Source organism: Arabidopsis lyrata, assembly GCF_000004255.2.
Source record: "Arabidopsis lyrata subsp. lyrata unplaced genomic scaffold ARALYscaffold_6, whole genome shotgun sequence".
NCBI lineage: Eukaryota > Viridiplantae > Streptophyta > Magnoliopsida > Brassicales > Brassicaceae > Arabidopsis > Arabidopsis lyrata.
This window is the reverse complement of record NW_003302550.1, coordinates 24,635,494-24,649,911: the sequence shown is the minus strand read 5'-3', so window position 1 is coordinate 24,649,911 and position 14,418 is coordinate 24,635,494. Positions and strand designations below refer to the sequence as shown.

Here is a 14,418-nt window from a genome sequence, read left to right as displayed (position 1 = left end):
TCATAAAGTAACCGGACATTTAACCAAGGATTGTAGTGTCCTTAAAAGGCACCTTGCGGAGCTTTGGGCCAGTGGAGATCTTTTCAAATTCGATATAAAAGATTTTGTAAAGGAATACCACGAAGCAAAGGAAAACTCCAAAGATCAAGATTCCAAAAGACCAAGGTTATCCAACGAAGAAGAACCAAGGAGTTCGAAGGGTACGATCAATGTGATTCTAGGAGGCTCCAAATTTTGTCGAGATTCGATAAGTTCCATCAAAAAACATAGACGAAATGTCTTACTCAAAGCAAGCTTGAGCGAAGAAGTTGATTTTCGAGGTGCCTCAATATCATTTAGCGAAGAAGAAACACGGCATCTCGAAAGACCGCATGATGATGCTCTAGTCATTACCCTTGATGTTGCTAACTTCGAAGTATCAAGGATTCTTATCGATACAGGCAGTTCGGTCGACTTGATCTTTTTAAGTACTCTAGAAAGAATGGGAATCAGCCGAGGAGACATAGTAGGACCCCCGTCTCCATTAGTTGCGTTCACAAGCGAGTCAGCCATGTCTCTCGGAACAATCAAGCTACCGGTCCTTGCCAAGAAGGTATCGAAGATCGTGGACTTCGTTGTCTTCGATAAGCCCGCAGCTTACAACATCATCCTCGGGACTCCCTGGAATTATCGAATGAAAGCAGTCCCCTCTACATACCATCAATGTATCAAATTTCCAACATCAAATGGGGTGGAAACAATTCGGGGAGATCAAGAAGCTTCACGGACGTGTTACTTAGCTAGCCACCGTTTGAAGATCCAATAGCAATTAACAAAGCCCGCAAAAGAAGGACTAAGGCAAAAATTTCCTAGTAGGCAGAAAAAAGAGGATGTAGTAGTCGAAGTGGTATTGGAAGAAGACAAACCAGATCGGAAAGTCCGAATTGGAGCAACTTTGACTGGCCAAATAAAAGAAGCTTTGGTCGAACTTTTAAGGAGAAACAAAACATCGTTTGCATGGTCAGCAGCAGACATGCCTGGTATAGATCCAAATATAATTTGTCACGAGCTAAACGTAGATCCGAGCTTCAAGCCGGTGAAACAGAAAAGAAGAAAGCTCGGAGTGGAGCGAGCCAAAATAGTAAATGACGAAGTGGATAAACTTTTGAAGATAGGGTCCATAAGAGAAGTGCAATACCCGGAATGGGTAGCAAACACTGTCGTTGTCAAAAAGAAGAATGGGAAAGATAGGGTTTGCATCGATTTCACAGACCTAAATAAAGCATGTCCCAAAGATAGTTTCCCGCTCCCACATATAGATCGACTTGTAGAGTCCACCGCTGGGAACGAGCTGTTAACATTCATGGACGCCTTCTCGGGTTATAATCAAATAATGATGAACCCCGAAGATCAAGAAAAGACGTCATTTATCACAGATAGAGGTATCTATTGTTATAAGGTAATGCCTTTTGGTTTGAAAAATGCAGGAGCAACTTATCAACGGTTGGTTAACAAGATGTTCCATAATCATCTCGGGAAAACAATGGAAGTCTACATAGATGATATGTTGGTTAAATCGTTAAAGAAAGAGGATCACGTTAAGCATTTAGAGGAATGTTTTGATATTCTCAATAAATATCAAATGAAGCTGAACCCGGCGAAGTGCACATTTGGAGTCCCATCCGGAGAATTTCTTGGTTATATCGTGACAGAAAGAGGGATTGAAGCCAATCCAAATCAAATTAACGCCTTTCTAAACATGCCCTCTCCAAGAAACTTCAAAGAAGTACAACGGTTGAAGAAGCTTTTGGGCTGCTTAAGGCATACTTAACCACTCCACCTATATTGTCCAAACCGGAAGTGGATGAAAAACTTTATTTGTACGTATCGGTTTCAAACCACGCGGTTAGTGGAGTCTTGGTTCGGGAAGACCGTGGGGAGCAGAAACCAATTTACTACGTGAGCAAGTCAATGACGGATCCGGAAACCAGATACACAATGATGGAAAAACTTGCACTCGCGGTGGTAACTTCGGCTCGGAAGCTGCGCCCATATTTTCAATCCCATCCGGTTGAAGTATTAACTAACCAACCACTCCGAACAATACTTCATAGTCCAAGTCAGTCCGGCCGTTTGGCGAAATGGGCGGTGGAGTTAAGCGAATAAGATATAGAATTCAAAAGCCGGATCAGTATGAAAGCTCAGGTTTTAGCAGATTTCTTAACCGAGCTACCAATACCTGGAACGATAGAGCATTCGGAAAACCAAACTTGGAAATTACACGTAGATGGGTCTTCAACAAAGCAAGGATCCGGAGTGGGAATCAAGTTGGAATCTCCAACATCAGAAATTCTAGAACAATCATTCCGGTTGTTATTCAATGCCTCCAACAACGAGGCAGAGTACAAAGCACTGATCGCCGGACTTCGATTAGCACAAGGAGTTGGAGCTAAGGAAATATTGGCTTATTGCGATTCGCAATTAGTAGTTAACCAGTTTAATGGAGACTATGAAGCCAAAGACTCAAGAATGGAGGCGTACCACGAAGTGGTGAAGGATCTATCTAAAAATTTCTCGAAATTCGAATTAATCCGCATACCTCGAGGAGAGAATACAACTGCGGATGCACTTGCCGCATTGGCGTCAACATCAGATCCTGAGTTGAAAAGAGTTATTCTAGTGGAATGCATTTCGGAGCGAAGCATTCAAGACAGTAAAGAAACCCTCGTCGTTACAAGGTCTCGAGCAGCGGCACGCGACCGTGGCGAACCAGAGATCGAACCACCACCCAACAAACGAAGGAAGTCAAAGGGATCAAATACATCAAACAAGGAACCCGTTGTCTTAGCTGAAGATGTGATTCCATAAACAATGTTAGAAACCGAGCCGTTAATCGAGGAGGATGTTCTTGAACCAAACGAGCATCCCGAGCCTGAGCCACGGGTATTTCACAAGGTTGACCAAATTCCGGCTAAAGACTGGGGGGCTGACTAGAGGGAGCCAATAAAGCACTACATCATGACAAGTGAGCTCCCAAAGAATAAGTGGCAAGCCAGAAAAATGAGAATCGTTAGCGCGAAATTTTGTCTGTTAAAAAACACATTGTATAGACGAGGTGTCAGTGACCCTTACCTATTATGCATTTTTGGGCCCGAAGTCGAAATCGTTATGAGCGAAGTGCATGAAGGATTATGTGGGAGTCATTCATCAGGAAGGACTATGGCTTTTAAAGTAAAAAGAATGGGATATTATTGGCCCACTATGATTACAGATTGTGTTAAGTTCGCCCAAAGATGCAAGCGCTGCCAACTCCATGCACCATTGATCCATCAACCGTCGGAATTATTCTCCTCCATTTCCGCCCCATACCCGTTTATGAGGTGGTCAATGGACATCATTGGACCATTGCACAAATCAACTCGAGGTGTGATCAAGCTCTAATTCGGATCCAGAATTACCAATAGGCAGCAGCCCGGTATTACAATTCTAAGGTTAAAAGTAGGCCGTTCTTCGTGGGAGATTATGTATTAAGGCGCGTCTTTGACAACAAAAAAGAAGAAGGTGCCGGTAAACTCGGTATTAATTGGGAAGGACCTTACATTATTACCGAAGTGGTTCGGAACGGTGTTTATAGGTTGAAAGACTTGGAAGAGAATCCGGTCAAGCGACCTTGGAATGTGATCAACCTAAAGAAGTTTTATGTTTAAAGCTACATGCATTGTTTATGTACATGAACTACGGTGTGGCTTGATCCAGAAATGGGTACGTAGGCAGCTCAGAAACGAGTTCAGCTATTAATAAAAAATCTTGTTTTATTTCTGTATTAAAGGAAAAGGTTCGACTGTGCGAACAAGCGAAGTAAATAAAGTTCGGCTACGCGAACATATAAGAAATTGGAAAAAGAGCGTTTATTCAAGCAAATAAGGCAAAATGTCCCTCATCGTACACTTCGGATTATGGAGATCTTGTTGACGAACAGAACACTTCGACTCCTTGGCCAGCAAGGTCAAGGATTGACAACATGCAGTCTGGAATTCGAGCGAAGTCAGAGATTCCGAGTTCTATCCATTCTCCGGGGTGAGATTCAAGGATGTGGAGATCTCTTGATACTGTAGTAAGCCTGCGTTGCATCCGGTTAATTCTCTTCCGGAGTCTCCTCTTTTCCAGTGTAAGCTTCCGATGCTGAAGCGTGAGTGCCTCTATGAATGCCATCGCTGTTCCTTGGTCTCTGATTGGGAGATCCCTGATCAAAGCACATGGGGCTCGGATCTGAGATCTTAAGAAGCCGTGAAGTGGTGGAGGCTGCCTGCTTGGCTCATTTGGAGCATCTTCGTTTATCATTCCGATTCTGGAGAAGTCGGGCATAGATTCTGAACAGCGAAGATTGAACTCCATACCTACTAAAATAAAAAGAATGGTGAGGAGTAAAGGGAAATTGAAACTATAATTTATAGGAACCCCATATCCCTAGCAAGCTGCGGATTCTATCCAAGGAATGGAGTGATTCGCGGAGAGATTTATGCCCTCGAACAGATCCTGCATTAAAAGACGCATCTCCGAGAATAGTTGAAAAGAAAGGAAAGTTGCAAATGTTTCCATAAATAAAAAGGGGCCGAAGCCCATTACGAGTTTAAGATAAGTGAAGAAGTTAGAGAACATTTATGGTAGAGGCTCAGGAACAGGCTCCTTCATCGCCGGTTTAGTCTTCGAAGTGGACGACTTGTTCTTGGCATCCACTTCGGGATGATCCCGAACGCGTTTCCGACAGGTGCTGGCCTCCTCTTCGTCTTCTTCTTCGCTGTCAGATGGAACGGCATGGACCGGGGCGTTCACGGGACCCGGGACTCCTTTAGCGTGGAGATACATCCGAAGCATCTTCGGGATCTCAGCGACAGAGTCAAAGTTCCGCCATTCCCATTGAAAGGGATCACTTTCCAAGGCCCGTATCTTCCTCTCCACCCGAGCGATGCGAGCCTCGAGTGTTTGCCTTTTGAGGCCCAGCCGTTGCCTCTCTTCACACAAGCGACGGTGCTTGTCGGCAACCTAGCATAAAGATGAATGAATAAGATGAAACAAAAAGTTTTTAAATCAAAAACTTTAAATATTTACCTTGTCAATAAAGTCGCAAGCCTCTTTCTTCTCCTTTGAAGGAAAGTGAAAGACGGCGTGAGGGAAGAGAACGCCGGCCGGTTCAAAGCCGTCGCCGGACAAGAAAAGTGGGCTGCCGGGATCAACAGGGGCTACCTTTTCGTTTTCCATTCTTGAAATATTTCTCAAGTAAGATGCTAAAACCGTGTTTAAATAAAGCTTAGAAGTAGGTAAGCCTTTATTTATAATGATTTAGGGTTTGTCTTGGAACTATAAATCCAATAATGGTAGTGTGTCCGAGTGGTTTAAACCATTTTTGGAAAATCGAGAAAAGGCAGTTATTGCATTAAAGACGAGCTGTTTTCCTTACTTATAAGAAGGGAAAGAGCAACCGTCGCATTAACTACAAAAGTTTCTAAGGCCCAAGCCCAATAAGTTTATCGAGTTGACTAAACCCGAAGTGGGGAACTCGCTTTAAGCCGAGCTCAGTTCTCGCATTCTAAAGAGAAAGGTCTGATCAGCCTAAAAATCTCGAAAGCATAACCACAAGGCCACAAAAGGTTAAAAGCGGACTTTGCAAACCCGCATATAATTTTAACCAAACCCCCTTGGGGTCATAACCTAGAAAGGTTTAAAAGCCTCCTCAGGCAAATATCTTGTTCAAAAGAGATAATAAAGCCTCCTTAGGCAAAAACAAGTTCGAAATTAAGTCTTAAAATTAATGGGACAATTCCCAATTTAAAGTGGACACAGCCACTACGGAGCAACAGCCACCTCGGAATCCGGCTCAACTGTCGAAGCTTCATTCGCCTCCTTGGCAGGTGCTTGGTCAGATGAAACTCCTGGTCCGCTCTCCACAGTACAACCATCCTCCGGGATGACCTCCGGTGTCACAGGAATTTCGGGTGGGACGACATCTTCCATCTCACTTGAGCCTGGGAAGGACAGTTCCAGTTAATTTTTAAAAAAAAAAACGTAAGGTAAGAAAAGGGTGGTAAGCGTCAGGAGTCAAGCGTTACCTGCCCAGTCTAAACCCGACTCACTTATAGGAGGTGATTCAGTAAAGAATTCCTCGAAGTCATGCGGGCTGAAGGTCAAAGTGGGAAGAGCTGCCAAGCGACTCCGTTTTTCAGAAAGGTTAGTTGATATTTCGGTCCTTTCTTGCTCCTCGGAGAAATCTGTTTCATGGATTTGATCCAACAGAATCAGGTTGCTCTCATGCTCCTTGATGTCTGATTCCAAGTTTGACCTAGCCTTCTCGGTCTGCATGAAGCGGATGGCCCCATGGATCAACTCCATCCCGCGTCCCTTAACCTCCTTTCTGGCCTTCGATGCCGACCTTGCCAACTCGGAATCACGCAACTTGGCTAGCGCCTTGTACTTCGCGTCAAGCTCGATAAGTTGGTTGTGCAGGGTATCGGCGGTTGATTCGGATTCATGAAGTCTACCCTGAACACTAGAAAGTTCATCCTGGAGTTTGTAATTCCGATCGTACTGGTCTTGCAGCTCCCCCTTTATCTGCGCAAGCTCGGATGTTAAACTGTCGACCTTGTCCTCCAGATCGTGCTTGGAGCCGGCAGAAGAACTGAGTTCAGCCTCAAGAGCAGAGAATTTCTTCTTCCACATGTCAATCTCCCTCTCCCGTCCAATGACTAACCCTTCGTAATGTTCGATCATGTCGTTAAGTTCGCCGTGAGCCTGGCATTATACATAAACCCGGGATGGCGAGTCAGTTCGCAGAATGGCAATGCAATATAAAAAAAAAACAAAAACGGAACTAACCCGAGAGGAGTGATGCGCGTGAAGCAAATAGCGTTCACGAATCGTAGGGCGCCACTTGTCGAAATCTGGCAAGATCGAACCCGATCGGGTCTTGAAGCATCGGAAGACGTTGCCTTCTTTCTCCATAGCTGCGAAGAAGGAAGAGTTGTAAAAATTGGAATCTTAATAGAAACAAAAACGTTAGAATATGTGTAAATCACCAAACCTGAAAGCGATTTGACTTAAGGGACAAGAACGGGCTTTAACCTCGAGGAAGCATCTCGAGATTCAGAGTCTCCCTTTTTAGGAGATGCACTCCGAGCAGTCTTTTCGCTGTCGGGCTGAGAAGAAGAAGACATGTCAACAGGACGGGGAGGACCCATTGGTTCAGTGGGAGGAGATGATCGAGGTGAACGGTCAGTCCGGGCCCTTGATTTCTCCCTTCGCGGAGACGAGTCACTACGGGATGACTTGTCCCTCTTCCTGCGAACCAAATTCTTAAGTGGTTCACTGCTGAAATCGTCTCGGGAAGGACGAGGAGAATCACGACGAGGAGATCGCTCTCTCCAAGGAGAACGTTCGTCACGACGTTCGCGACGAGGTGTTAACCTATAAGGAGCAACGGATCTGGCTCCCTCGGAGCTGTTATCATCAACCAGCAGGGTCCTGCTGTAATCTTTTTTGTCAATGGCGGCCGCAAGGAACGCCTTGTTTTCATCACAAGCCTCTGCTATCAGCTTGGAGAGTTTCTTACGCTGGGCAGTAAGGGCCCGAGCTGACATTCCCTGAGTTGAGGGAGGAGGCGGAAGACGATGAAGTAGATTGGGAGGACTCATCCTGAGTTTTCGGTTGGCCTCGACAAACCGATCCAGGGTGAAAGAATTCCAAAGGGTTTCCCCTTCAAGGATTGTTTTGAAGAACTTGACAAATTCTTCAGTCGGGAGAGTTGAAGCAATGAGAGCTGCGAAATGAAACAATGAATTTGGTCAGTAAAAAAATAATAATGAACAGGAAAGGAATATACGACCTAGTCTCTACCAGGTTTCGTAGACCACTTCGATGGGAGTACATCGGAAAGATTCCCAATCGAAGCAGGAGTTTTCTTAATCAGAAACCAAGGATGGTGCCAGTTTTCATCCTTGTTCGGGAGGTGCGAGATGACGTTTCTATTGGCATTTGGGTATGCCGAGAAGTATCCTGTTTTCTTTGACGAACTTCTCACACTTAGAAGTTCGTTCAGTTCGGGGACCCCAATAATGTAGTCCGCTTCCGCCGCAACGGTTATAATCCCGAGGATGGTTCGGAGGAGATTGGGAGTTAATTGAGGTAAAGCGATCTCGAGAGCCGCCAAGAATCGAACTAGGGCTTCGGGAAGGGGGAAGGTCAATCCGCAGCCCTTGAAGTAGATTTCGTAAACACAAAAGTAGCCGTCACGGTGGTTCTCCGGGGATTCCGTAGGATCGGCTATTTGCGCCTCCGCTATGATTCCAGGAGAAATTTGACAAAGCCCCTTTAATCGCTCAAGGGACTGAAGAGTACAGGTGGATTTGTAATGAGGACCGGCAATATCGTTAGGACGAGTGCATTCATCATTACTAGAGCGCCTCTCATCGTAAGACGGAGATTCAGGTCTCTCAGAATCAGAAGTCATCGGAGAAAAATGAAAAATTCAAGATCCGGGGAAGAGAGGTTCGGTGAAGAAAAGTAGAGAGAAGTTTTGATTAAAGCACAAAAGTAAAAGAAGAAAGTAATGGTGAAAAGAAGTTACCTCACACAAACTAATGATGAAACCGCCTCGGAAGTTGTGTGGGAAGTGGGAAGGTTTTTTCCCGTTTTAATAGTAATTAATTAATATACGGTCATAATGATGACATATGTCACTCGGGTAAAAATGGCTAGTGCCGAAATTAAAGGAGTGATGAGATTTTCGGCGGGAAATCAGAAAGATTCTCGAGCGCAATCTTTGGTCATTTAAAGCATTTAAAGTCCTCCGAATTGGAATGACACTTCGAAGAACTTGGGGGGCTAATTGTTGGTGTCGGATCCCGCACCAGAAGTCCGGGACCAACCAAAGATTGCCACGTAGTCAAGATAAAGGCCCATAAAGGATAAAGCCCGTCGAATCCATGAGCCAAGGGAACAGTCGAAGTGGGTATCGCCACAAGGAGAATCCGAAGTGACTGCATTTCGGCATGAGTCCGGCATCGAAATCACGGTTGAATCAGTTTAAGGACATTTGGGCCAAAAGGCGGGGCCCATGAAGATCAGAGTCAATTCAAATTCAAACGTTGAGGCATTAAAGTCGAAGATCAAAACGGGCACATTTAAGAGAGAATAATTATACTTAATTAGCCATTTTAATGTCGTTTCTCTATGTATAAATACAAAGGCCAATGACCATGTAAGGGGGATCTTCCTCTCGAGCAAGAAATACGATAGCAATTTTTGTATTCATAAGCCTTTTACGTTCTTATTTTTTGTCCCTCAAGAATAATCTTTCCTACTAATAAAAATACTTGAGTGTGTGAATCCGACATCCACAACCATTCAAAGCCAACATGATGCATAATCAAAAGATTCAAAACACACATTTTAAACCAAAAAATAAAAAATAAAAAACACCTTAAATTTTAACGGATATTGGTCCCACTCAAAAATGACATATGGATCTGATCAATAGAGAGAAAAATTATTATTTTAAATAAAACATATAGATATATCTAAGTGACATATAAAACTTTTTTGAACTATGGTTAGTTTTAATTGGAACCTTGTGAAACTTGGAAGTTATTAAATAATGCAAAGCATATATTAAAATTCATATATTAAAAAAGGAATAATATTATGCATACAGATCTTGAGAAACCCGCAAACCCAAATATTGGAAAGCATGAAATAGAATTTTTTTTGTTTTTAACAGCAAATCAATTATATTATATCATAAATGTGTTACATGATACATAAAATCATTCAAATACAAACATTGAACTAAATAAAAGAAATTGAACATAATTTTGATGAAGAAGTGGAAGTAACCTTGCTTTCCAAACGGAAGACTTACAGGCAACATATGAAATCTGTTAAGTCCCCTCTTCATATACTCGTAAAAGGCTATCATCTTATAGATGAAACTCCCAAATGCTTTTCGCATCACTATGATTAAACAAACACGCTGATATGTTGCTTGAAATAATTATGGATCATGTCTTTCATAACTCTCTACCCATCGTTGCCGGTTATTGACCATGATTTCCTTATCCATAAAACCGGAATAATTCGATCGAGGGACAACGGGAACATCATCATCATCATCGGATCGTGTCCTTAGAAAGAGGATATTGTCACAGCGGCCAATGCCTTCAATCGAGAAAGTTTGTCTACTGATTCCCAGATCAAATACCCAAATGACTTCTCCAAACCATATGTCAGAGAAAATTCATCGGTTGAAAACCGGAGATGACGCCGGTGAGACAGGCCACCAGAAACAAACTTTAGATATGATAATACATTACGATTCAAGCGAATCGACAGAACATGGGACGAGAGACATCCATGAGATGAGTGTCAAAAGTATCGGTGGAATCAGGGTGAATTGATTGGCCAACCAAATCAGAAATTAAAGCAAAAACAAGATTATAATATGATCTGGGACCATTGGACAGAAAACCTTGATCACCGCCATTTTAATGTGGCAAAGAGCATGGATTGAAAACCTTCGATTTGCCATGATTTACCAATAAAACTAGAAACTTGCAAGTATCAGAAAAAGAAAATAAAAGAGAACAACGATGGCCGACGCCGGTGAGACCGATGCCGGCAAAAACAATTGAGATTTGAGAAAATGTCTACGATCGTGGATGGAGACGCTTGGGGAAAAGACAGTTTTTTTTTTTAAAATGGTCTTTTAAAAACTTTTTGAAATAGAATTTATAATGCATAATGTGAACCAAGAAAAAAAGTATTCCCTATATTTCATAATAAAAGTTGTTTTAGGTAAAAGCATGCCGATTAAGAAGATTTACTTTTTAAAAGTTCAACCAATCATAAAAGAAGCTGCATAATATAAATAATCATGAAATATTAAAGTAATATATAATTTGCATTGAAATTCGAAAACGACTTATATTGTGAAACAAAAATCTTTATCTAAAACGCTTTATATTATGAAACGGAGGTTATATATATATCTCCCAAAACAACAAAACTCTATTTTCCAATTAAACAGCAACAAATTTCTCTAGAATTGAATGTACAACAAATGCAAGTAGGTACATGATATAATAATAATAATGTAAAAAAACAAAAACAAAAAATAAATGAAGTGGAGAGAGACTGAGAGTAAATGAAGAGGAAGAGTCATCGCTGTCATGGTCGCAGTTAAAGAGGTGGTCAGAGTCAGAAGTCTCCCTTAAGCAACCTTCCAAATTTATTGACATTTCTGTTTCCCAAGATCCACCCACCACTCTCCTCCTCCTCCTCCAATCTCTCTCTCTCTCTCTCTCTCTCTCTCTCTCTCTCTCTCATTTCTGCGCAAGAATCTATAAACCAAATCTCATCCTCTATTCTATGTCCCAAAACAGGAACATAACTACTACAATGTGTTGACTGACTCTGTTTAGAATCTTAAATTCGACCTAATCACCAATGGGTAAGAAGTCAGGTTCTTCTTCTTCTTCTTGGCTCACCGCCGTTAAACGAGCTTTCCGATCTCCCACCAAGAAAGAACATAACAACAATGCTCACGGTAATGCAGTCGACGAAGATGAAGACAAGGTTCGTCTGCTTTGTTTAATGTCGAGATCTTGTTACTTAATTCTCTCCAAAGATTCTTGTTTTTTTTATTCACATGCTCTGTTTCTTGATTTTCTGTTTTTTTTTTTTGGTTTTAAATTCATATGCTCTGTTTCTGCAGAAGAAAGAGAAGAAACGGTGGTTATTTAGAAAACCGACGAATCATGACTCTCCGGTGAAGACCTCCGGCGTCGGAAAAGAAGTTCCGGCACAGAAATCCACAGATACTACGACGATCAACCCAACCGCTTCATCCTCTGTTACAAAACAGAGATACACCGCATCTACACCGCCCACCACCTTCTCCGCCGCATCGGAAACTCATCCTCCTCCTCCGACGATGGAGTTACTAAATCTTACAAGACGGACTTATACCGCAAGAGAAGATTACGCAGCTGTTGTAATCCAAACTGGTTTCAGAGGCTATCTGGTTAGCAAAATTCTCCCTTTAACTACAGTTGATTAATTAGTAATTAAACAGTAATTGGATTTAGTTTTGAATTATAGGCAAGAAGGGCATTAAGAGCATTGAAAGGGCTTGTGAAGTTACAAGCACTTGTGAGAGGTCACAATGTGAGGAAACAAGCAAAGATGACTTTAAGGTGTATGCAAGCTCTGGTTCGCGTCCAATCTCGTGTGCTTGACCAACGTAAACGTTTGTCTCACGACGGTAGTCGCAAATCTGCCTTCAGCGACACTCAAAGTGTACTTGAATCTCGTTATCTTCAAGACATTTCAGACAGAAGATCTATGGTGAGAGATCTATATAAGTTTCAGACACCATTCTTGCTTTGTTTTAGGGACCATTTTTGCTCTGTTTCAGCAATCAACTATATAAAGCTTTTTTTTTTTTTTTTTCGTCATCAACTATATAAAGCTAACATTTTAAAATGATTTTTTGTTGTGTAGTCAAGAGAAGGAAGCAGCATTGCGGAAGATTGGGATGATCGACCACACACAATTGAGGAAGTGAAAGCAATGTTGCAACAAAGACGAGACAATGCGTTGAGACGAGAGAGTAACAATAGTTTATCACAAGCTTATTCTCACCAGGTTAGAAGAAAAGAAATCATATCAATTGTTTGTTTTAAAGCCGATATTTTTCATTCGTTTCAGTGCTTAATTTCGTTTGATTTCGATGAAAGGTTCGGAGAACAAGAGGTAGTTATTCTACAGGAGACGAGGATGAAGAAGAGAGACCGAAATGGTTAGACCGATGGATGGCTTCTAAACCGTGGGATAAACGAGCTTCAACGGATCAAAGAGTACCACCAGTTTACAAAACCGTGGAAATCGATACTTCTCAACCGTATTTAACCCGCGGTAACTCGAGAACCGGTGCCAGTCCAAGCCGTAATCAAAGGCCTAGTTCACCATCAAGAACCAGCCATCATTACCAACAACACAATTTCTCATCAGCTACACCGTCTCCCGCTAAATCTAGACCGATACAAATCCGATCCGCCAGTCCACGGATCCAAAGAGATGACCGGTCAGCATACAACTACACATCAAACACACCTAGCTTGAGATCTAACTATAGTTTCACTGCAAGAAGTGGTTATAGCGTTTCTACAGCTACTACTACTGCTACAAATGCTGCGTTGCCAAACTACATGGCCATTACGGAATCCGCAAAGGCTAGAATCCGGTCTCAAAGTGCACCAAGGCAACGGCCTTCGACACCCGAGAAAGAACGTATCGGGTCAGCTAGAAAACGGCTTTCGTTTCCGGTTCCACCGCTGCCACAGCAAATAGACGGTCAGAGTTTAAGGAGTCCAAGCTTCAAAAGTATAGGAGGCTCACAATTGGGTGCATTGGAGCAACAATCAAATTACTCTTCTTGTTGTACTGAGTCTCTTGGTGGTGGTGGAGAGATATCACCTGCTTCTACTAGCGATTATAGGCGATGGTTAAGATGATTCCATAATCCAACCAAATCAACCGGTCATGATTTTTTCCTCCTTTTGTTTTGTTATATATAAATAAAAATATTTTGACAAAAAGGACAATGACTTTTTTTAGTTTTTATTGATGATCTTTAAGATCGGTGTGTAATTTTGTGTGTGTGTGTGAATTTGTAGCTTATAAATGAAAATTGGAAAATGTTGTCTTTACTAATTGATCTCTATATAAATGTTCATTTTTCTTTCTTTAGATGTTGCAATTAGGATGCTAACAAAAATTTATCAAGCTGTCATATGGAATTTATTAGTATACAATAACGAAAGTGAAGTTGTTAAGAAATGACCATAAAAAAAAAAAGGCTGCAACTTTGCAACTTGAGGCACGAGCAAAGAACATTACCCATGTGACATGATTCCTACATGATCAGTCTTGTCTTCTACGTTACACACAATTCCGTATCCACTAATCCACCTAAAGATAAATTAAATGCTTCTGAAATACAAGTATAATCTAAATCAAATAAACAAACACTTTGAAATCTATTAAGTTGACTCAAAATTTTGATGTTTTTTCATCTGTATTATTTGTACCACTGCTGTGTTTATCACTCTTCAATTCTTGTCAACTTGTAATGTATTTATTAATCAGCTTATTTGAAAGATGTAATGTTGAATTAAACTAGGATATGACCCGCGGTACACCGCGGGTTAATTATTTGATTTTTTTATTTTTATAAATTGATGAATTTATTGTGTATAATATTTTTTGTTGTATACCGCGGATCACATGCGTTATATCTAAAATAAAAAATTTTAAGTTGTATTTGTTTTGTTTAGTGTTTAAGATTGTATAATTGTATTTTGATTTGTTATTTATAGGATTTCACCTGTG

The 14,418-nt window shown here is 41.6% G+C and overlaps 2 protein-coding genes across 2 annotated transcripts; one reads left to right on the top strand and one right to left on the bottom strand.

Annotated features, from left to right (window-relative positions):
• Positions 1–3,923: 3,923 nt before the first annotated feature.
• Positions 3,924–4,521, bottom strand: LOC110227266. Its single transcript, XM_021020959.1, has 2 exons — positions 4,476–4,521; positions 3,924–4,376 (listed from the first exon to the last, which is right to left on the bottom strand). Exons 1-2 carry the CDS (start codon positions 4,519–4,521, stop codon positions 3,934–3,936), a joined length of 489 nt encoding a protein of 162 aa, XP_020876618.1. The 3' UTR covers positions 3,924–3,933.
• A 6,626-nt stretch (positions 4,522–11,147) lies between these two features.
• LOC9311080 (protein IQ-DOMAIN 1) lies at positions 11,148–13,771 on the top strand. The gene is made up of 5 exons (XM_002874967.2): positions 11,148–11,601; positions 11,741–12,049; positions 12,127–12,372; positions 12,529–12,672; positions 12,765–13,771. Exons 1-5 carry the CDS (start codon positions 11,473–11,475, stop codon positions 13,539–13,541), a joined length of 1,605 nt encoding a protein of 534 aa, XP_002875013.1. The 5' UTR covers positions 11,148–11,472; the 3' UTR covers positions 13,542–13,771.
• Positions 13,772–14,418: the final 647 nt, after the last annotated feature.